Source organism: Tinamus guttatus, unplaced genomic scaffold, assembly GCF_059628265.1.
Source record: "Tinamus guttatus ecotype Peru unplaced genomic scaffold, ASM5962826v1 Tinamus_guttatus_pri_ptg000327l, whole genome shotgun sequence".
In the NCBI taxonomy this organism is placed as follows: Eukaryota; Metazoa; Chordata; class Aves; order Tinamiformes; family Tinamidae; genus Tinamus; species Tinamus guttatus.
The window spans coordinates 8,789,945-8,813,199 of NW_028288861.1; the positions used below are offsets into that span (position 1 = coordinate 8,789,945).

Below are 23,255 nucleotides of genomic sequence, written 5' to 3' on the forward strand. Positions count from 1 at the left end.
CCCCAGGGCTTAGAAGCTGAGGTGACTTCTCATGAAAGAAAGGAAGACTCTTTACAATCCTCCTGTGCTGAAACCAGTGGAAAAGCTTCCCTTGATTTTAGAAAATGTGAAGATTAACTCCTTGATTTAATCCAGGGAAACTTGGGTTTGCCAGGCTGTCACAGCCTAGGAAGAGAACGTAGAAGTTTCACTGACCTGAGCCTCAAGGAGCATGAATGGGGATAGCTGAGAAGACAGTTTGGGGTTGTACTTTCCAGTGAGGGCTGCAGTCCTGTTTTGTGTGTGGCTTTGAGTCTCTTCCTTGCACTATGCCTCAGCAAACAAGCAGTGACCAAGACCCGCACTTCAGAGTTGGAGAAGTGATGACGCACTCGTGCGTCACTCTGGATGTGGTACTTAGTCATGCCCTAGGCTGGGAACAAGCTGCAACGGGTAGCTCACCGCCCACGCACGCAGCGATGGGCACTGTAAGAGGTACTTGTGCAAGAGAGCAATGGCTTTCGCCTTTTTGGTTTTTACTTTTTTTCCTTGACTTTTTTTTCCTTCTTTTTTCTTTTGCAAGCCTAGCGCACAGTTAGCCTGTGCTCTAGAGGCCCACGATCCGGGCCGCTGGGCCCCTGTGGCATGGGGCGGGAGCAGAGGCAGAGCGCAGGCCCCGAGGCGCTCCGCGCTCGCCCGCCGCCTCCAGGCGCGCCGGGCCCGCGGCCCCGGCCGCTGCGCGCCCGCCTCCCGGCTCCGCTCGCCGCCCGCCGGGCGCCTTCCCGCCGCGGCCCGGCAGAGGGCGGCCGCGGCCCGCCCGTGTGCGCCCGTGACGGCCCTGCCGCCGCGCTCGCCTCATGCCCGGGCCGCTGCTGCGCCCGCTGCGCCGCGGCCCCCGGCGCGGGCGACTGATCCCTGCCAAGGAGCCCCTGCTTGTGCTTTCAGCCCTCCCTGCCCCTCAGCCTCCGCTTCTGACACGTTTACCACTCACATTCTTGTCAGGCCACTCCAAAATTTGTTTCAACAAGCCACCATAGTTGCTACACTTTTTCTTAGCTGTCCTGCCCACCCCCTCGTGCCTGCAAGGGCTTGTGGGCACCTTGCGTGCTGGCCTGCTGGCACCTGGATGCGGCATGGGCAGGATACCAGTGCGACTAGAGCTCTCCTGAGCTGTGGATGGTAAAAGATTTCAAGGACATCTCGCCCCATTCATCCCAGTTATGTCTCCTGCTAAAATAGGTTAACGGTGTCTAATTAACCACTGAACATTGTCATGCTGCATAAAGATAGCATCCTGGCTGTTCTCTGAGCCCTGCTACTTTATCTCCATTTAGATTTCCATGGTAGTCCATTAAATGAGAAAGAAACAGTTTAACAGAGATGATGTCTACATTAGAACTGCCTTTCACCCTTCAGCACAGACCAGGCGGCAAGTTCCAAGGCAGTTCAGCGGGGGTGGCGGGGGAAAGCCTGGTTTGGATGCTCAGCCCCTCTGGCTAGTACAGTGGGGAGATTCTTGCTGGCTGGAATAGAGAGCAAAGGCAGAGATTTGTACCCTGCCCCAGCAGGCGCACAGGAGAGAAGGAGCATTGTGTAATAGGAGCTGCATAACAAAGGGAGACGGGATCTGCTGGGGGTCTTCTGTCCAGCTATTCAGACCACTGAAAGAGAGGAATGGAAGCTGGTGAAAGCCAGTGAAAATATTTTAGGATTTGAGTTATATTTGGGAGCGCAGGCAACCTTACAGTGAAAGGGATTTTAAACACAGCTGTCTGGGTAATAGGGTCAATTCATGTTCTTCGGTCCACAGGAAGGAATGGGCTTATCAGAAGAAATGAGACCATTTGAGGTATGGCTGGTTGACAAAAACTGGTGTATAATACACCAGACCCAGTGCATTCCTGAGCACTGGTCCCAGGATAAGCTAAGGACTGCCCTTTCTTGCATAAATGTACCTGTATTTCATATACAACTCATCATTTTGTAGATGCTTCTTGTTGCCCTCCCTATGCTATGCCTCTAGCTGCAGCAGGCAAACCAGTGAAGTGCAGATTCCTTGGAGATGCTGAGAGCAAGGGAGATAGAGCCAACATCTGCCAATGTTGCCTTGAGTTTACACAGTAGTTTCTTCCATCTCTGCTCTAACTGGTCACTGGAAAGCTGTGCTGTTGTGGTGGGTGAGGAGGATGCTAGGTACCCAGGCTTGATAGTTAAGAAGGATGAAGTGTTGGTTTCAACATGTTGCAGTTGGCATGGACAAGCTGATTCAGCTTTCAGAATGGGGTGTTCCACTGAACTTATAAGAGCGTAACTTTATGACACATCCCTGCAAGACTTCCTATAGCAACTAGAGGCCAAAGAGACAAGCAGGTGACTAGTTTTAAAGCAATGGTATTCCCATGCCATGCCCTCCCTTAAGGAACAGGATTCAAGTTAGGGTGCCTTTAAAGGGTTTCTCAGAAACTTTTTTTTTCTATTAGCCTTCTGATAGTTTTAAACTTTAGAGTATAGTGCTGAGCCTCTCTTTTTTGTCTGGATCACTTGGTTAGACAGATTTAGGTAATGCAAGTATGCCAAATAAGCAAAAGATCAGGCTGCAACAAACCAAAAGTATCATTTTTATTTTCCAAACTATAACAAAGGATAAAAATGTAATTGTCATTGAACAAAATTAAAGGGAAAGTTTGGGTATAAGACCTTGTAAGAGAAGGGAAGGAAATGGCAGGCTGGGTATTAGGTCTTTACCAAATGGCTTCGTTATCAAAGCCACTGGGTGTTTGGATATCCCAATGCATGTCCTTTCTATGCTCCAGGAGCTTCATGCCACATTTTCCAGCTAGTTCTCCACCTGTGGACTTATCAGCTGGTTTGAAATGCTAGTTTCATAGTTTTTCTCCAGTCATTTCTAGCTCTTGCTCTAATTCCTTCATTATCTAATTGTTCCACATAAGTCACAGTTCTGTCAGCACAAGAGTTGGCACCACCCACTGCTGTCTTTGTACCCTGAAACCTGGGGACTAGGGTGGTCTTCTGGGGAGGCTGGCAGCGGGGCTCCAGATTGCCCTAGAGAGAGAAGGGAACTGAACTTTCATTCTTGTTTGACAGGAGAGTCAACTGAGTTGACTCTGGGATTGAAGGGGGCAGTACTATTTTCCCCTTCTGTTTTTTGATTTTTTTTCTCAAGAAACTGCAGCAATTTCATAATGAAATAAAACTAGCATAACTGTGGATAGTTTGGGGAATGCTGAAACTACATTCTTCTAAAAATGTGGAGACATCTAAAGATACTGTACAAAATTGTCAAGTGTGACATTTTCCCCCGTTTTCCACTCTTGTCACTGCTGCTTTTTTGTACTAAGTCACCAGGCATAGTACACATGGTGGGACGTGAACTAGCATTTTGTTGCACATTGCAGGTAATACAAGAGGTAGGCCTGATCTATGAACACTAAGAGTTACTACCTTACAAAAAATAAATAATAACCACATCCATTATTGATGACTCTGCCTATGTCTGAATTGCTCAATCCTGCCAAGATGGCAGGAGACAGCTTGCTAAAATGCTGTTATATCTTCTGGAGCCCTTTCTCCATTTTACTGTGAAATGTGTTGATTGTCCAGTGGAACTTGTAGCCCTCAGCCTTCGTTCAGGGATTTGGAAATGTGTGCTTGAGGTTGTTTCCTAAAAAGCCAGAAGCTTTATAGATCTAGCCTGGCAAATCCCTCTGTATAAATTATGGGTTCATCTTCCATGGACAGCTCCTAGGTGAAAGGGTCTGTTGATTCATCAGTGCAAAAATAAGCCTGATGTTAGTAGGAGACAAAAATTAAACCTTAGCCAGGGCCATTGGGAATCCTGGCAAAGTTGTCAAGGTTTGGAGTTGCCTACATCACAAAGCTGAATTCTTGTGGTATGTATTTTCTTATTGTCCTCAGTGAGTCCTTTTCTAATGTGTCGAGAGAGCCGAGAAAGCTTTAAGACTGGGAACATGAATAAAATAGTCTCTGCCTTTAGGATTAACATATGACCGCCTTCCCTGTGGGCCACCTGGTTATCTGTGATGACAGGGAGCTCAGGAGAAAGAAACAGAAACTGCTTACAGGGATAGTGACCCTCTCCTGGGAAGTGAACATGAGGGGCATTTCACTCCTGCCTAAGGACAGGAGATGAGCAAGAATGCAAGGAGTGGGAGTACTGAGTAAAAGAGAGGATTATTTGGGATGGACAATTATCAAGAGTAATAGGATCATGCTAAGAAGAGTTTACATTGACCCTCCAGGAAATCATCCTGCTGTGCAAAGCTATAGGATTGCCTCCTGAGGGAAGAGCTAGAAATGCCCATCACTGTGGGTGTTTCGGCTCCGAGGGGGCAAGGCTCTGAGGACAGGGTGGGGGAAGCAGTTCTGTGTAGGCAGGAGGGACTGCTGAAATAGGATAAATCACGGTCATCTTTTCGTCTCTGTCTTCTCTGATTCAGAATCTCCTGGGTGAGCCAGTGAGGGGCCTCTGGAGTCCTGCCTTTCTCTCTCCTTATTGTGCAGGGTTTGCTGCATGTGCTTGGCACTACTGGGGAGGAGGATGGAAGTGAACTGGAGTGAGGAGTAGTCACTCCTCATTGCAAGTGCCCTCCCCTAAATTCCCCGCCACCGTTACGCTCCTGCCCTTTTGTGAGGAGCAAAGGTGTGCAGGCATAGCTCAAAGCACAGGTGCAGGTGTCACTTCTGTGGCTTCAGTTCTAATCATGGCAGTGCATTTTGGTAGACTCCGATCACTGACTTTGTTTAATCTTTAGCTTCTCGCAGGCTGCTAGCTCCAGGGAGAGCAGTGGAGACAAGGGGCTCTCTTCTCCTCCTAGCTGGACGTCGAGTCCTGACAGGAGAGCTAGGTGAGGCCTGTGGCCTGCTGGAACAGAGAGCAGCTGAGGAGGAGAGCAGCTTCTCTTGTCTCATGGTGCCTGCCGGGACGGCGCGTGTGGTGGGTGAGAGCCTCGTGTATTCCTATTCATGCCACCCTGAATTCACGGGCAGGGAGACTATTTATTCCCAACACAGGGAGTTGAAACTTCATTCTGCAAAATGGCCAAAGCAATCAGCGAGTGATGGAGTATCTGCTAAAAAGAAACCTGGCATTTAATTAACTTTTCAAAGTGCTGGTTCAGCAACCTCCATGTTTTACATTTTGAATATTGAACAAGCATCCCTAATCGGAACTGAATTACTTCTGGGCTTGCTGGGGTGGAGAGTGAGAGAGGAGCCATTTGCCAGCGCCTCCCCGCCACGTTATTATTATGAACTCCTGTTAACTCAGCCAGATCAACCCTGATTTACTGCAACGGCAGCGTGTCCGGCCTGAACTTGGCCAGCTCAGGTGGGCTCCTAACCTGCAAAGGCAAACAGATAATTTTTGTGCAAGACCGGGCCAGGAAGGGCCTGTTGGTCTCCCAGGGGCAGGTGGAAAGAGCATAGCATCTTCTTCCTTCCTCGTGTGCTGACCTCCGTACTCAGATAGCGCTCATGGCAGAGGGGATGAAGAAGTATCTGGGGAACTAGGGAAATAGGGAGTATTGCTCTTGCTGTTTCTGGGCCTGGCTCTTTCGTCTCCCAAATATCTCTGCTTTGATCTGATCCATTCAGGAGCTTTTTGATGCACTGATTTAGAGTTCACTGTTTTAGTCTGTTGCACTCAGCATTCTTTGAGGGTGCAATGTGTTATACCATGCTTGAGTTTAGGAACTGTTTGCACAAAGAGAGTGTTGTGGGGACAGATGTGTTTTTTTTCTCTTTTTCCATAACCCTTTCCTTGTTTTGCAGGTCAGGAAGGAAGCATGCAGAAGAAGTAGAAGAGTAAGTTTCTATTCTCTGTAAGAAAGGCAAAATAGACTTCTTCAACAACTTTCATCTGACTTCATCAAGTAGGGACATACGACTGCACACCTGTATACCAAGATCTGGAATTTGGGAAGGGTGTAGGGATTAGCATGAGTGCATGTGATGTGTCCTGGGATGTGGCAGGGCTGTGACTCTGTGGTTCCTTGCATATGGCAGAAGGAAGGATAAGTGGAAAACAGCCCTTGTCCCCCCAGGCCCTTACTAGGCCCTGCTCAGCAGCAATGTGAAAAAGCCTAGAGGGTTGTCTAACGTTCAAGAGGTCTTGTTTAAGCACTCTGAACTGAGATTTCTGCTGAGCCCAGCAACGAGGAGTATAGGAGAGTCAGTCTCCAGGCTGGGCCCACTTGGGAATTTGACAGGCTACTAGGCCTATGGGGGGAAAGGGGCCACCCAAAAATACCTTTTCTGGGCATGTATTTGAAATTTTTTCCTCCTTGTGTTTTCTTGCAGCCACCGTCTCAAGCAGCAGAGCCTCGAGGCATCAGATGATGGAGGAGGTAAGGTAGCACTTGCTTAACTGCAAGAAATGCCTTCTGTCTGGCAGTGCTCCAGTAAAGTGGAGAGGCATGTCATAAGAAATGGCAAGGAAACAGGCTGCCCTGGGGTAAACAAACACAGGAACAGGAGCTGCTTCCCACCCAGCTGCTGAAGAGCTGCTGTCTCTTCAGCTGCTGGGTGGAAGAAAGCAAGGTAAGGAGGAAAAGAACCTGACACCTGTGGTTTAAGTCTAGCCCTTCATTAACATAGGATGATCAAACACTTCTGGGAACATGGAAAGGCTAGAGGACATGTTTTCTTTTGTGATTACCTCCACAAGAATAGTGTACTGAGGAGAGAAGAGGGCTAAAAGACCAGTAAATTATTTAGAGCAGGGAAAGAAAGCACTGTTCTCCCCCTGTTCAGGCGATAATAAGCTCCACTTCAAGCCCATCTTCTATTTAATGGTAGCACTGTTATCTTTCCCCATCAGGACAAGTGCCTGCCCTGCTTTCCTGAGGCCCCTTATCCTGTTCTCACCAGGTACCCCAGCTCTCACTCTTCTTTGGTTTAGGGTGATAAAGGCTTGATGAAATTCTGCATTTTAAAAATCTGCTTACCCTAACCAAAGATCAAAGTTCTAAACAAACAAGCTGGTAGGTTATCCCATTGCAGTTCTGCCAGGCTTCTGACATAGCATCAGTTTTTTTTCATAGCATATATCAGCTGCTTTTCTAAGGTGAAATAAGCTAAGAGAAATATCAGGAAAAATCTTAAGTATGAAGTTCTAGACAAACTCTAGCCGGAGTACAGAGAAGCTTGGAGAGCACAGAAACCCATTAAAATTTCTAGAAGCTACCTCACTTTTTAAGGACTGAGAATTTTCTAGAGTGAATATAAAGGCGCATCTGTAAAATATCACCAAGAATCAACAGAATTATCAGGAGTCACAAAGGTTCAGACATCAGTATGGTTAATGAGACTAAATAGAAGACTTATTTGGGTCTTACAGACAGATTAAGTATTGCAACATATGACTGCCAGAAATGGCACCTTTATAGCATTGGCATCTTTGGAATAGATTTAATATCCCCCCTGAGAAGCTTCTTGAGCTTAAATTTCAGCGTATATCACTGAGTCTGATAGTCTGTTCTAAATAGCTCCTTGACTATTCACATATGTGCTGACCTTCTTGTTGAACTTTGGTCTTGTATTCAGAATTTGATAACTTTCTTTTCTAATCAGGAATAAAAATGCTTGCCACATGTTTGCAGCATGTGACTTTTAATGCTTCAAGACCTTGAGTAATAAATACCTAATAGAATTGTTACAGAATGTGGAATGAATGCATAATAAGTCATAATGCAGTTCACTTATTTATCTGTAGATAACCTACAGCTAACAGGTCATTTTGGATTGTTGACAAACCAAAATTCAGCTTTGGATTATGTGTGCATGTTAGAAGAAAGACACTGCTAGTCTGCTTATAGTTCCTTTCAAGGCAATTTCTGATACAGTCAAATACACTGGATTGTGGAACTACTTTGGTCATGGAGAATCTCTAAATAACCATTATGCTGCGTTGTTGTGGTCATGGTTCTACTGAGAGAAGGGTTCTCTATATGGGCTTAGCAATTGCAGAGAGGAAAAGTGACCTACGCATTCCTAAACCTGAATAGAATTACTTCAGTGAATAAGTACAAGAAGGCAAATAAATAATACAGCGTAGAAGGTAGAGCACTGTGCTGTAGCTGTACTGCGTTGTATCGGCCTCTTTGGCACGGAATTGCGCCTTGTGTCTTTAACTGTAACAAAGAAGCTCAGCATCTAAACACACAGAACCCTAGACGTTGGTGTATGGCTCCCCAAGGATGGGTCATGGTCATTTTGTGCTGCATAATGTGTTAGCTTGTTCACCTTAATATGAACAGGCACAGTTGTCTAATGATTGCTGCTGTCAACGTGCGCTTGGATTGCCTTCCTTTAACCTATTAGAGATCTGGCTGTACAATTCCATTAACATTGGTTGTCCCTCATATGACCTTTTCATTAGAGGCCTGAAAGATGATCCTATGTGCCCTTAAAAAAAGCCTTGTGTATCTACAATGTGCTCAGTTGTAATTACTTATATGGCACTAACATGAGGAGGCTCAGAATTTGGCATCCTTTGGAGAAAGTATTAAAAAAACAAAAAAGTAGCCCACAGTTTGGCCTGTGGAGAATGGAGGTGAGGTATATAACCAAGTGGAGACATTTTTGGTTTGACATGCTCTGTTGTTACAGCAGTAAAATAAAAGTAAAATTCTGTCACTACCCCATGCCATTCATCCTGTACATGAAATAGCATCTGATGTCTCATCTCCATGAGAGCTTGGGAGAGGAAGACAGTCGCTTCTCAGGTTGAGGAAAGGACTTTGTGGGAAGACCAAGACAATATGGGAGATGGTGAGAGCATGGACAAGACAGGAGGAGGTGCTTGGAAACATCTGCAGTTTTAGCCATTCTTTATATTTGCCCAGGGAAGCCCAGAAAGTGCAAATCATCCATACTCTGTGATTAAAGCCATTGAAGTGCTAGCGATTGATAAAGTACCTTGTCTTAGGCTGTGCTCAGAATTCATTTTATCTAATCCCTTTTCTTCATAGAGGCTAGTTCAGGATCACTTTAAAGAGCTGCTAGTTTTGAGTTATAGGAAAGTGAAGAGATGTGTTCAACAGAAACTATCATTTGCTCTTATAAAACTCCAAGCTGGAAGAACTTTTTAAAGAAATGCTCATTTTTTTTCAGCTGTGGTTCTGTTGCATCCAGCTGGTGAATGCTGAGGTCTCTTGCAATATCTGCTGTGAGCTCAGTGTCCATCCTCATATAGACACACTGGTATCTCCTAGTGCATGGGCCCAGCAAATGGGATAGTATCCTGCTGCTAGTTCCTCTGTGTCCAAATGAACCTGCGCCACTGGAAACCTGCTTTAACAGGATTTAATACATCACAACTTAAGGAATAATAAACCTTCCCTAGCAACAAAAAAGTGTTTAATTCCTAAAGGACAGACCTAGTTGAGTCACTTTTGGCCAGGGGCAATTGAGGGCTTAATGCTGTGTATGTAGCAATCTGGGCAATCTGAAAGAGAAGAGTTCCAGGGTAATTGCTCAATTTTCTGTCCATGTCAACAGGGGAAATGGGCAGCAGTGGCTGAGCGTGTACAGCAGGGAAGCTGCATGAGATGTGAGGCTATCACTGGAATTAAAAAAGTGCTATCTGCAGGGTATTGTCTTCCTTTCTCTAGCAACGAGGAGCTTCCCCACAGCTACTTTCTGCTGTGCCAATGCAGGGAGGATAGAGTAACTTAATTCATATTGAAAGGCTCCCCCCTCCCTTTGTTCCTCTCTCTAGCAGGACAGCAGAGTCTCTCTTATTACTCTGCTTAGGTATTTCATTTGGTTTTACTCTTTTTGTGTGTCTTTCTGATATATGACTAGAAAGGATTGTCCCCTGTTGGGTAAGGAATCCTTGCCTCTTCTTGTAGAGCTGGGATTTTTGTTCCTTTCCCTACCAGGAAACCTGCTTTATCATTTTGAGTGAAAGTTTCCTCTGTGTTCCCGGCTTGCCTGTCAGTTCTGTTTGGCCAAGTTGCACTCCCCAGACTCCTATCTCTTTGCCCCACTGCCCTTGGACTTCTTTTCCAAGCTCTGTGTGTGTGTGTGTGTGTGTGTGTGTGTGCGCGTGTGTGTGTGTGTTGGGAGGGAAGTTAGGGCGGGAAGTATTTTCCAAGAAGTAGTGGGGACTTCTTAGATAAGATTGTCGTCTCTTTCCAGTTATCCTTCCACAATGAACTGCTCCCTCATCTTCAGAAGTCCTTTCCGCCTTCCCTCTGTTCTTCTGGGAATGCATAGTTCCTGGAACGGGGGCTTTTCCTGGAGGATGGGGGTCTGACATGTGTGATTTGCTGTCTGTGGGAACAACAGCTTGTTATTTTAAAGCCGGGAGTGTGTGTGAATGAGAGAGCTGACTGAAATGAAAGCCTGACTCTGCCACACAGACAACCCAACCTGACCTGCAGGTGAGGGAAGCTGCCAGGAGACAGACACTAGATCTGTGCCCTCAAGGCAAACCCTTTTCCTGCCTGCTGGGAAGCCTCCTTGAGGAAACAGAACTGACGATAAGACCTCTCTGTGCAATGTCAAGTCTTTAGAAGGACTTCTTACCCTTCTGGGGTGTGCTGGCAGCTCCTTTGCATTTGAACAGGACAGGAGTCCAGGCTCTGTGCACAACAGGAGTCACAGGAACTATTTTAAAGCTCCATCATAGGTTAATATTGCTTGCTTGGGAGAGGAAAAAAAAGAAAGTGGGCATGTGCAATGGTCCGTGTGTCTGCTGTGGAGTGGTGCGTGCCTGTCAGGTGGAAGCTTGACTTTACAGGATATCCAGCACCAGGATTTCATAGCTGTAAAATACCCTTCCTGAGCTGCCCGCTCAGCTCAGGATATGCAGCAGTGATGAAAATGCTCAAAAAGAATTTCAACTACAGTACTGTGTGGGTTAGGGTTGGCTGTATCATTTCTAATAGAGTTTGAGTTGCTTTGCTGCTGAGTTGCTGTTTTACGGGATACACAAAGTGCTGGTGGGTTCCCAGAGACTGTGAGCTGCAAGAAGTTTGTGGTGGGTCATTACAGCTGTAATGGCTGAGTGCTAGGCAGAATGGTAAGAGGTGGGATGTTCAGGGAGATGGCCAGTGAATAATTCCAAGGGCAGTGAGACAGCAGGGGAATGGTTTACAGGGAGCTAAATTGGACAAAGGTGCTAAGCATTGGTGAAATGGAGATGGAGTGAAAAATCTGGTGTTTGAAAAGTTGTATGAATGGGGTAAGAGAAGGATCTGTGGCAGAGAGATGGTGGCTACGGGATTTCTTGGATTTTGCATTGTGACTTTGTGTGTCCCTGTCCCTATATGTCACTGGGGGATCTTTCAGTACACCAGAGTCCCACCTTGGCTGGCCCAAGAAGGTACTACCTGGAGTCTTTGTACAAGGTCAGTGAAAGACAGAACGAGAGCAACCTGTTTTTTCACCGTGCTGCTGGTGCAGGCCGGTGTGAGCTCTGGCTGTGAGCGCTGCTGTACGAGCCGGAAATTTCCCTCCTGGCAGTCACAGGAGAAGAGCGAGAGCAGAGAGTATGTCCCCAGGAGTGGCTGATGTCAGATTTTGAGTAGCTGACCGCTGACCAAAGGATGGCGGACTGTTTAATTGCAAAACAGCAGGCACAACTTTTGGGGGGTTTAATAACATAGCCTGGGTCAGCATTTTCCATCGCTAAATTCTGCAATATGTTAGATACACAGTTATATTGGGCTGGTGATTGCTGAGTCCATAAGTGTAGGTGATGGACTAGGTTTACCTAAAATACCCTTTAAGAAAAAGCTCTTGAAAGATGATTACAGAATTGAGACACCATCATTTAAAACTGCCTGAGGCAAAATCCTTTGAAAATTGCAGCAGTGGAGGGACAGAGAGAGAACCGCGTAGCCCTTGATTGTAGTGTCGTTCCCTCAGGACCCGTCCCCCCTCCCCCTCGGTTTCTCATCTGATATGAGAGAGAGCAGCAGTAAGATTCCTCATCTGTCTTATGAAAATCCGATTCTGAGTGGCTCTGATCAAACCCGGCTGGCTGTCAGCAGCGGTGGCCTTGTGCAGAGGGAGGGAGGCTTCTGAGGAGTTGCTGGATGTGGAAATGTCATGGGTGCTGCCGATCAAAGAGGCATTTTTTAATAAATATATATAAGAAAAAATAAAAAAACCTAAGGATTTAGCATAAAAGAAATGTAGTTTGTCTTGTTTTTCCAGCGTAACATGAAGAGGATGAAATAGAATCAGATACGCCTGCTCCCGAACATACTTCCACGGGAGCATTCTGAAAGCTTCTTCCCCTGTCACACTAGCACTCTCATGCAAAATCACTCATCCCCAGAATTATTGAGGAGGGTTTTGTGTTTCTGAGCTCGCCAGACCCTCCCTGGGCACCTCATGCTTTCTCATCTGCTGCCCCACCACCTCCTGAGTGTCTTCCCGTGGGGAGGACTCCAAGAGAGCAGGCAATCCTTCCTTTGAAAAGAGGAGAACAGATGTTATTGAAAAGTAAGGCAGGCACAGTGGGCTCTTGGTAAGGCTAGTAGGCGTGTGACTGCTGTAGACACTGGTTGTTTCAGGAATACGTGGGACTCCAGGTCCTGAGCCTGGGCTCCAGTGTTTCTTGTTTCCACTGCTAGTGAAAAGCCTGTGTATTAACAGATTCCTGCTCTTTAGAGTTGTTAGCATCTGGTCTTTCTTCTTGCACAATACAAGCCATAGATACTGCCTACTGAATCCTGCACGAAGGCTGGTGACTCGTGAGACATGGCTGTCCTGAATGTGTTGCAGCGCTGCGTGTCTCTCCTCACGCTTGCCAGGAGTTGAAACTCATCACATACTTGGTGTCAACAGCAGCCCTGGGACATAGCAGAGGAGCCTGACTGCTGTTCCCCGCAGCGCTCGGGTGAGCAGGAGGCCACACCAGGCCAAGCAGCCTGCGAGAGCACAACACTGTCACGGTGTGCGGGGCGTCTCAAGCACCTCCCAGCCAGTCTTCTCTCTAGCTGAAAATATCATCACAGGTTGGGTGGCTGAAGAAAAAAAAATACTTAATCTGTTTTTTTTTTTCCTTCAGTATAACCTCCCCTAGGTCTATGGCACTTGCTCATAGGGTAGCTTTTCCAAATATTTTGCCTGCCTTGTGCTGTTCCTGTTCGTTTTCCAAAGGGTTGCTTTGGGTGCGGGCCCCTCGGGTTATCTTCAGCTTGTCTCAGCTTTCAAGGAAGTGCCCTTGCAGCTGCTCTCCACTGTTTCCATCCTCTCTGCTGGCTGGTGTGGCAGGTATCCTGCTCAGCATCAGCCTGTTACTAGGACATTTGAATCAGGAAAACATATTCCTATGAAATTAATGTCCAAGTATCTGAAAGAGTGTTCTTTATCTTCCACATTTGCCTGCTGCTCTCATGAGAAAGCTTCCAAGAGCCTTCAGGCTTGTTTGTGTGTTCAGCAGAAGCTGTCTGTGTCCCTTGTTCCTTATGTTTTTTGAAGATTTTTTTTTTTGCCTGTTGCTTTCCACTTTTTTCTTTCTTTCTTTCTTTTTTTTTTTTTTTTTGTTAATTCTCCATTTTTGCACTTTGAGAGAAAAAATATTTATTGCATTGAGATGCGCTAATTAAAGCCATTTTCTGGTATTTGGTTACTGAAGTGTTTGATGTCTCTCTGACAAGACCATGAAATGCACGGAGTGTCCACAGGGATGGAATTTGCTGAACACGGTGCTTTGTAAATGAGGGGACACAGTGTCGCAGCAGCTCATGAATATGAAACGCCCATGATGCTACCTCAGTGGACTTGGGAACACAGATGAATCCTGTCATGTGCTAAATGAGACCAATTTCTTTCACTTAACTTCATCTTCAATCAGACCTTCTTCCATTTGCCTGTTTAAAATTCCCCAAACGTGGTGCAGAAGGTAACAGCATTCAGTAAAACAAAGTTTTGCAGCAGCAGAGAAATTGTAATCATCTCAGTGTTGTATTTTAAGAGCCTGCAACTTAAACTAAAGTTAGTTTTATTCTTATGTCTGTTTAGTAGGGGACTGTTAACCCCAGAAGCCTCCATCCTCTGTGTTTTCTGAATATTGTGGTGTGCAGACAACAAAGTCCTCGCTGCAAGAGGGTCTGTTCTGAGCTGTCCATTGAAACTCTTGCTTGGTTAGTGGGGAAGTGAATCTGCCTAAGGGCAAAGGAATTGCTCTTTTGAATGTCAGGGCTTTGACTCAGTGATTCTTAAGGCTGCTCAATGAAAAGTTAACAGCTGCATTGCTGAAAAAGTGTAGACCTGACCTAGGAGATGGTTTCTAGATCCAGCTCAGTTAATGATTTAGTGTCTGACCTTGAACAGTTTGTGTCTCTCCCCACTAATTGTGCTTTCTTGTCTCTAACAGAACTTGTGAGTTCTCTGGGGCTAGGGCCATATCTTACTGTGAGCTTGCAGCATTGCAAGGGACCCAGCCTGTAGGTGTTGCTGTAATACAAATAATATTAAATCAAGAATCAGCTCTACCTGGGAGAGGAAGTGTAATGTAGCAACCTGCAGGAGTAGTTAGGCTGTAAGGTGGTGCAGGTCCTTCTACCTGCTGCCTGCTTGCCATAGTTCTCTCAGATGTCAGTAAGTCCTGTGGCTAAGGGGCAGGAAGGGTGGTCGTGGTGGTCACTGCATGCATTCTAACGCGATCACAAAACTCCACTTCGTTTGGGACTTAAGAACTGCTGTTGCTTGTTACACACTTACCGAGATGGTAGCACAGGTCATGGTTTGCCTTCCCTCCCTATCCTTCTCCTCCTACTATCCGCGTACTTCTACCTTACTCTGTGTCCTGCCCTGACTCAGCCATGAGACGGTTTTTGTGTGTGACCACTGCCTATCTCAGTCCAACTCTTGTATTAAGATTACTGTTCTTAATTATATGCTAGGACTTAGCTGTTCTGTGGCAGTTGGTCTGGTGCAGTACGTTACACCTCTGCTGCCTGTCAGCACTAGGTACTCATGTCTCCCATCCCACTACAACTATACTGTAAATGAGTGCATAGGTGGTGCATAATCCCTCCGTTTGGTCTCATTCTTTGATCGTTCTCTCTTGTGCATCGTGATCTTGGAGACTGCAGAGAGTCTGCAAAGGTCATGCAGCATGTGGTGCTCGCTCAGTACTTTCCATCTCTGCCCTATGCAGTTTCTGAAGACAGTGTCTTTCTGGCTGATGGGGAAAGGCTTGGTGTAACTCTTCCTTCCTGATCATTGTGGGCAATAGAGAGGCCTCATAAGGTCACAGGATGCACTGAGGTTTTACCTCCTCTCCATTTTCCATCTTCCATTGTATATGCTCATCTGTTCTCCTTTCTGCTTGAAAAACACTACCTGACGTGTGTCTACCTATTCCCTCTTTCCTTCAGCCATCTGAAAGTGGGATACCCTCTCTGAGGGGGAGGGCGAGCACTGGCTTTTAGGAACACTCACTCTGAGAATGTTATCTGCCATGGGAAATAGAGATTCAGAGGAATACTGTATAGCAGCGAGCAGTTGAGGGAGGCTGCACTGGTTGCAGTAATCTACCGTACAATGCTCAGAATGTCACAGGGAGACCAAAGTTGGAAAGGTGTTTTTTGTACCCTCTTTGTTCCCATTTTATAGTTTGTTCAAGTTGTATTTAGTGTTTCTTACTATTCTTACTATTATTATTATTATCACTGATTTGTTCTGTTTTTCGAAGACTGGAGGGAAGGATGTGAAAATGGGAGAAGAAATGCTGAAGCATTAAGGTATTCACTTTGCTTCAAAGATTTGCATCCAGTGTTTGATATTGGTTGATATTAAGGCAATATAGGCTCTATTTTCCAAAATGCAACTGAGGAAGGAAGGAAGCTAAAGCTAGATTGCAGAAAATCATTTTTGTTTCTGGGTTTTAATATACCCCTTCTTTTCAGCTGAAATGTATCTTTGTTTTGTAATGCTCAGGCCATTTTTTTTCACTTCGCTGAGTGTTCTGCTATCTGTAAAGGTGTTTCCTTTTGCACACAGGGGACTTTTTAACATATAGGTACATTATGAAGTATCTATTTCTTACAGCTACCTGTGAAGACCTGAATTTAGACTTTAGGGCTAGGACAATAAAGAATACGTCAGGTTGCTGCATCAAAAACACAGACTTATCGGTGTGATAAGGAATGATCTGAAAGCCACACAACCCCACAGGAGGGAGAAAAGCGGGTTACAGGGCAGAGGTGTGCAGAATGGGACGCTGTAAAGTATCGCTGATAGATGAAACTCAAACAATTTCCAGCTATATGTTTATGAGTGCTGCAAGGTGGGACTGCGAGGATGTGATCCTGGAAACACTTCTGCAGGTACTAACGTTTTATGTAAGCAGCTGCAGTAGCCACAGCTAATGACAGTATTCAAAGTAAAGCATATGCCAACATTCTTGCAACACTACAGCCCATGTGGTTCATCTCCCTACGGCTGACATAGTGCCATGACTTGGCAGTGTTAGCACAACTTACTGGAAAAAAAAAAGATGTAAGTTCTAAAAAGAGCAACAAAAATGATTAGGGGGCTGGAGGGTCTTACTGAGGGGAAAGGTTGGCTACCTGTTCATAATGGGAAAACTCAGACACCTTCCAAATTTTCAAACAATGCAAAAAGAGGAGAAAGGGACATTGTGAAGTTACGGCATCATGGGAGTTGGCAGAAAGAAGAAGAAATTATGAGTAACAAGTGAAATAAAGAACCAGATATTTCAGGGCTGACTTGTCACTGATAGCAGTCAGCCCGGGGACCTTATATTTTCTTAAAATTTGGGATATTTTTGTTCTGGTTCCCGTCAGTCTCTCACAGTCCTAAAGGGCATTGCCTCTGCCTAGAAATGGACAAAATTATCCGCACTTTGCAGTAAGAACAATCATGCACTGGCCTTTGTTGGAGGGGCTGCCAGGGGCCCCCAGAGCATTTCCAGCTCTTCTGTCTGAAATATTTTCAAAGCTCCTATAAAATACCAGAGCCTTGAATTTCTTTTGGAGAGAATTTCTACGTGATAGTCTGTGTTTTGCTAATACAGAGTAGAGGTAATGCTCTGCAAGGGGTTTGGGAATGTCTCCGTGGAATTCAATGGCAATGAGATAAAGTCAGCGCTAGTTAAGTCCAGCAGCAAGATGCTATTTGTAGGACTCTCTGGGAACCTGCAAAGTGAAAGGTACATCATTGATCTGGGCCCGAAGTGTGCATTTTTTTTTCTAGAGCAAAAAGAAATTAACAAAAATCTAAGCAAACAAGGAAGAGGAAGCAGCCAAAAGGAGCACTGAGTGAAGAAATTGAGTTTGCTGCAAACCTCTTCCACATGCCTGCTGTCAAAAGGGATAGGGATAAGGATGTGACTTTCTCCTTTGAATGTGGGTAAGGGTAGCCCTGCTCCCAGGTAGTTTTTCATTTAGTTTTGTTTGCTGAGCAATATTCACAGTGTCCTGCTGAAAAGGATAAATTAGCTCAGGAGTGACTAGACAGTTCCTCATTGCCATGCCAGCTTGCATGGCCCTAGCTGCGCACAGCACTGCACTTGTCCTCTTGGACCAGCCTCACCAGTCTGTCCCCTCCTTGATCCTTGCTGCTTATGTGTAGGGACTTGCTCCCACATTGTCACTGAAGAGCTTGTGTGATCCCCCTCCCCAGGTCTGTCTGTCTTTCCATGAAGTTGCTTTTGTCCTCTAACTGCATTTTGTTTCAAGCTTTGGTGAGAGCTGGGAGTCCTTGCAAAGAAGAGCTGGTAGAATAGCAGTTTCTACCATGTCCTGTCTTTACAAGCAGATGGGAGACAGATCTGTCCCTAACAGAGAGGCATTTCTTGAATGTGCCTCCTCCATATAAGGGACAGATTGGTGGCCTGCTGCTGCAATTTTCCTTTAAATGTCTTTGGGAAGTTTGTTGTGGTGAGAGAGCTGTTCCGCAGGCACCTGTTCCTGTGTGGTGGGGAGCGAAGGCAGAGCGCTGCGGCAACCGTCCAGGCTGTCAGTACCTCTGCGGGCCCACTCAGCCCTCCCACCAGGCACACGATCAGCGGGAAGTTCCCCTGGGGCCAGCGCCAAACGGCCCTTTCCCGAGACCGCTGGGTCTGAGCCGAAGGCTCCTCGTGTGTCGCGTGGGTCTGGGGCAGCGGAGGGCGGTTGAATCCTGCGCAGCTCTGACGGGCGGCTGCAGGACGGGGCTTTCAGGAAGACGCTATCCAGACCCCTGAGTGTCATAGGTAGGACCATCTCTCCAGTTCCTGAATGTTCGGCTCAGCCTGGGCCAAACTGGGCACAGCCAAGCCCAGGCACCTGCAGAGGTGCACGGTGCCACGGCCGTGCCACTGTGACAGAGCCAGGAGCAGCCCGCGCACCGTGGCTCCTGGGCCGGCTTGTCCAGACACTGTCTGAGGGAAACCCGGCCTCAGAGCCGAGCCACCCAGTTCCCCTCGGTTTGAGGGTTCGGGGCTCTGGAGAGACTGTGTGGATTTCAGTCTTTACAGCAGCTCTGTGCTCATGTGTTTTGTCCTGCTTTGTTCCTTTGCCTCCCTGTGCTCTTTCCCCTTTTACTCCCACTGTCTGCCAAAGGACACAGGACTTCGTCTACTCAGGACCTTGTCCGATTTTGTCTGAGCCTTGGTGTTCTAGCAGGGCTCAGTGGGCACCCATTTTTTTTTTTCTGCTTGCCTTGTTTCTTTCTCTTCCCCCTTCCTTTTCAAGCAGGTAGGTTTAGTCTTTGTGCTGGAAACACTCAGGGAATACACGTGTCCTGTATCAGCCATTCCATGTTCACATTGGAAATCATGACAAGATTTATGACATTCCAACCTGATGCATTGTCCCCAGTCTTTGTATCTACCAGGCCAGCAGCATTTCTGTCCTCAGCTATCAGAAAGGTCACAAACTTCTGCAGTCTGAGACCCAGACAGAAGCTCCTTCAGCACCCAGTTTTGTAGTTTAAACTTTTCCCAGTTTCTGTCCCCTTCTGCATTTAACTTCTAACAGTCCAGATGACTGGACTGAGCAAGTGATAATATATCTCACAGGAAGCAAATTCTTACCCAGTCTTAGGATGATGGCAAGTAGTAGGCAGCAGGTTTCAGTGCAGTTTATTTCAGTTTCAAGGTTGTGTTCAAATGCACAGTCCATGACTATTGAGTCCTGTCCAATACTGTTTGGTCCTCTTGTCAAATATCTTTTGACCTCAAGCTTCAAAGCTTTATTGCTGCATTTTAATACTAAACAATATGTTTTAATCATTGCTAAATAAACCTGCTGTATTTTTCTGTAAAAAGGAGCAGCCTGCTTTGTATCTATGAAGCACGGAAACCTTTATCTCTAGTGAGAGAAGAGGACAACACTCCTCACTTACTGCTGCTGCCTTCTCCTGTTGCAGACATTCCTGTGATCCCTGACTTAGAGGAAGTCCAGGAGGAAGATCTGGCCATGCAAGTGGCAGCTCCCCCCAGGTAAGAGCACTACCAGGTGTACTTGAGACTCATTGGCAGCACTAAATGTGAAATGGCTCTGAAATTAAATGCTATCTTATCCTGTGCTCTGTGGATGTCAGTGACTGTCGCATTCAGCAGTGTTTGTTGCTTTATATTGTGATAGTGAGAGTCCAAGCCAAACAGGCCAAACTTGTTTCCTGTTACATAGAGAAGGCAATTCTTGCGCATTGTCTGTCTATATGCATATATATAAAAAAACCCTACATTAGAAAAACATGCTTGATGTTGCAAAATGAAACTCTCAAATTTAGAAAGTGCTTAATTTAAGGTTGCCTCTATAACCTCAAATGCCTCCAGTACACATGTATTATCACAGACACTTTGATTTCATGGTCAAAGGCTGCTTTGCCCTCCACAGGATGTCCTCCTTACTCAACTGCCTAGTTAATTTGCAAAGTACAATCCTGTTGTTTGAAGGAATTATCAGAGCAGTCTTGGGGTTAGCTCAAAGGAGACCACCAAACTTTAAAAAATGAAATAGTTGGGGGCTTTATTTTAAAAGAATCAGGAGTGTCTTCTCTCCCCTGTTGGGCCTATTGCCAAGAACACAGACTGGGATTTCTCTCAACTGTTTTTTGGAGAGATGAAGTATCTTACTCCAGGCTACAGATATCTCTTGTAAATATGGAGTAGGTATTGTCATGAATAGCTGTTAACAAAAATAAATGACACTTTGCAGGTGATGTAATACTATGAAAAAAGACCTATATTAACTTCATTTCTGTTTATGCTTGTCCATGAAAACTACCTATCATTTCCATTGCAGAGAAACAAAGGAAACAGGAATAACAGATAGGATTAAAAAAAAAAACACAGAAAACATAAATGAGCTCTGGTGAGAGACAAAGTAATTTTTACTTTACTACCATAGAGGGAAAGATGGTATAACAGTGTGATACCAGCCCTCCCCCTTTGAAGGCTAACTTTTAAGAAATTGTGTTTGATATCTGTGACCCCAATTGGACATGGAAATCGTAAATTCCCTCCGTTTTTTTTTTTGCTTGCAAGGCTATCAGAGCGTGCTTTACTTTCAAACTAGGAGAGTGATTTGGGCTGTTAGGTGCTGGCTGTGAGTGCATACTGAGGTGGGGCTGTTTGACTGTTTACCACATGCTCTTTTTTTTCCCTTTTCCTGGCCTTTGGAGCTGATCTGTGGCTATTCTATCTGGAGTGCTGCTTTCTCTGAGCGAGTTAGTTGTCCCTCTACATCAGCAAGAAGCTTTTCCTATTTTTTAGGCCTGTACAGGACATGTCACACAGATGTATGCGTCAATGACTGTTCGTTGAATGAGATGCACTCCTGTATCAGGCCTCTTGAGGTGATGTGGATGCTCAAGATGGGTGTCCCCAGACTCCCGCTTTTCTCAGATGTGTTCCCACACTTATGGAGGTTTGTTTCTTTCCTCTTCTTGGTTATAGTGTCCAGGTGAACAGAGTGCTGACTTACCATGACCTGGACAAAGATCTCATGAAGTATGCTGCCTTTCAGACTCTGGTAAGTGGTGGTTGCTGTGAGATGACTGATGTTGGTTCCTCTCCTTCCAGTCTCCCATCATCCTTAAAAATGGTTTTCAGCTCCAGAAAATTCACAGTGCTGTTATCCAGACATCTTCTAGTCTACCTGCACACTTGCTCCTCTCTGTACATGTGTTTGTGGCTATAAATCATATGGCTATAACATCTGTTGCTCAGGAGAGCCTCCTGGTTCTGTCCCAGGCAAGGCATCTGCTACTTATGAGGCTAAACAGTGTCTGCATCTCTAGCAACCCCTTCCTGGTGAAATGACAGCACCCTTCTTCTGCCTGGCCTGCTGAAGTATTGTGGTGGTTTGTGCGTTCACAGGATGGAGAGGTTGACCTGAAGCTTCTCACCAAAGTGTTGGCTCCAGAGCAGGAACTACGAGAGGTGAGTCTTTCTTTTGGGGAAACCCCGATAAACTGCTTATGTTTCTCAGACTGTGCTTGGAATGTAGACTTCTGTCGATGGGGTGGAGGAGAGACAGGTGAGGAGAAGCCTGTGAAGAGGACCTTGACAAGTTGAGGGAGGGCTTATTTCACCAGCACCTTATTTTTAGTGTTTATAGGGCTTTCTGTGGTTGAGAGAATGGCATCACTTTGACTGGCTCCCTTTTGTATGAAAGAGCAAGTAAGGAGATTGTGAAGGGCCTAACATTGACACAGATCCGTGCAGAAACAGTGCTCTGTCATCTGTTAGCTTTTGATAGCTACCATTAGCTCCAGGTGCTTCTGCAGGGTGGTACAGAAGGACAAAAGCAAAAGGCATTTGGGGTTAAGGCAGAGGAATATTATAAAGCAGGTCAGAAAAAAATCTCGGTGCAGCTGGGCAAGTGTGAACTTAGGACTGGAAGCAAAAGATTCTTGCAGCTCAGAATTACAGATGTCTCAAAAGAAGAATAGAAATTAGGAGGTTTTTGTGTCTCTTCCTTATGCTTTGCAGCTGAGTATATAAGATTAATGGATATATATATATAAAAAAAAAACCACTTTATTGGCTTTGAGAACATGAATAATTATGTCCAAATCATTAAACTTTGGCAGAGATTCAAGTTTCATTCTCTCTAGAGTTTGTATTGCTGCCATGAGACTCTGGGACTTGGAGACCCTTCCCCAAGAAGGCTGACTGCCATCTAGCCTCTCTCTTTGCTCTTCAGCTTGAATATTTTGCAGCATGCAGAGATTTCTGGATGTCATCAGTGAAATTTCAGTATGTTTGTCTCTCTCTCTCTCTTTTTTTTTTTTTGGTAGGATGATGTCAACTGGGATTGGGACCATCTCTTCACAGAGGTGTCCTCAGAGCTAGTGACTGAGTGGGACTTGGGGCAGTCTGAGAGAGAGGACCACCTCAGTCTGCCCTAGAGCACTGCCACACAAGCCATCTCCTCATCCACACGTCCTCTGTAAATAATTTAGCACTTTAGTTTTTTATTCATATATTTGTATTTGAAAATTTATTTCAGACATGGAAATAAATATAAGCTTCATAGGAACACTGGCTCAAGAGTTTGGGGTATTTTGTAAGCAAAATCTTTGTTCTTGAAAGAGATTAAGAATTCCAAGCACAATAAAATACTTACTTATGAACAGTCACTTCTACCTCACTCGCACCTTTACAAATAACTGCAACAGTCATTCTTCTACTGAAATGCAACACTTTTGGAGTGGACCATCTCACAAATGAGTAGGACAAGTGTGGTTTTCAGTGATGGCTGTCAGATGTCAGTAGGATTTTTTTTTTTTTAACCTAGGACATCAGTATTACCATTTACAACAGATGCCACAAGTTGTCAGGATATCCATTTGTAAATCTCGTCCAGCGGCAAGGTTTTGCTCCAGCCTCCAGCCATCCCCTGCTACTTTAACCTCTCCTCTGGAACATTACCTCTGTATTGACTCAGAAGAAACAGCATCACCTATTAAACTGCCAACACCATTTCTTACAGCACCTCTTTTTCCCCCTTGAGGTCTCCCAGCTAAGTACTGACCAGACCTAACCCTGCTTAGCTTTTGCAATCAGATGAGATCACAGCCTGAGCTGAGATAGCTTCAGGCAATAGGTGGTTTGCAAAGAAAATACTGTTTATTCCACATATGTGAAAGAATGAAGCCTGCTGCTCTGAAATAAGATAACTCCCACGTGGGTGTTTTCTCAGAACCAAGAACCCCACTCTTCTTGTCACCTAAAAAGAGATCCATGTAGATGGTGACTTCCCTGTCCCCGCTGAACCGTAGGCACCGCTTTCAGAAAGCAGCAGGATGAGCTG

The 23,255-nt window shown here is 45.5% G+C and overlaps 1 protein-coding gene across 1 annotated transcript in view; it reads left to right on the plus strand.

Moving 5' to 3' along the window:
* IFT43 (intraflagellar transport 43) overlaps positions 1-22,481 on the plus strand; it is a 44,475-nt gene extending 21,994 nt beyond the window's left edge. Inside the window, exons 5-10 of the mRNA XM_088529384.1 lie at positions 5,791-5,823; positions 6,319-6,365; positions 19,360-19,432; positions 20,894-20,969; positions 21,317-21,379; positions 22,240-22,481. Of these exons, the coding sequence (XP_088385510.1) occupies positions 5,791-5,823; positions 6,319-6,365; positions 19,360-19,432; positions 20,894-20,969; positions 21,317-21,379; positions 22,240-22,350 (403 nt within the window). The 3' untranslated portion in view covers positions 22,351-22,481. The remainder of the gene's footprint in view (positions 1-5,790; positions 5,824-6,318; positions 6,366-19,359; positions 19,433-20,893; positions 20,970-21,316; positions 21,380-22,239) is intronic.
* Positions 22,482-23,255: the final 774 nt, after the last annotated feature.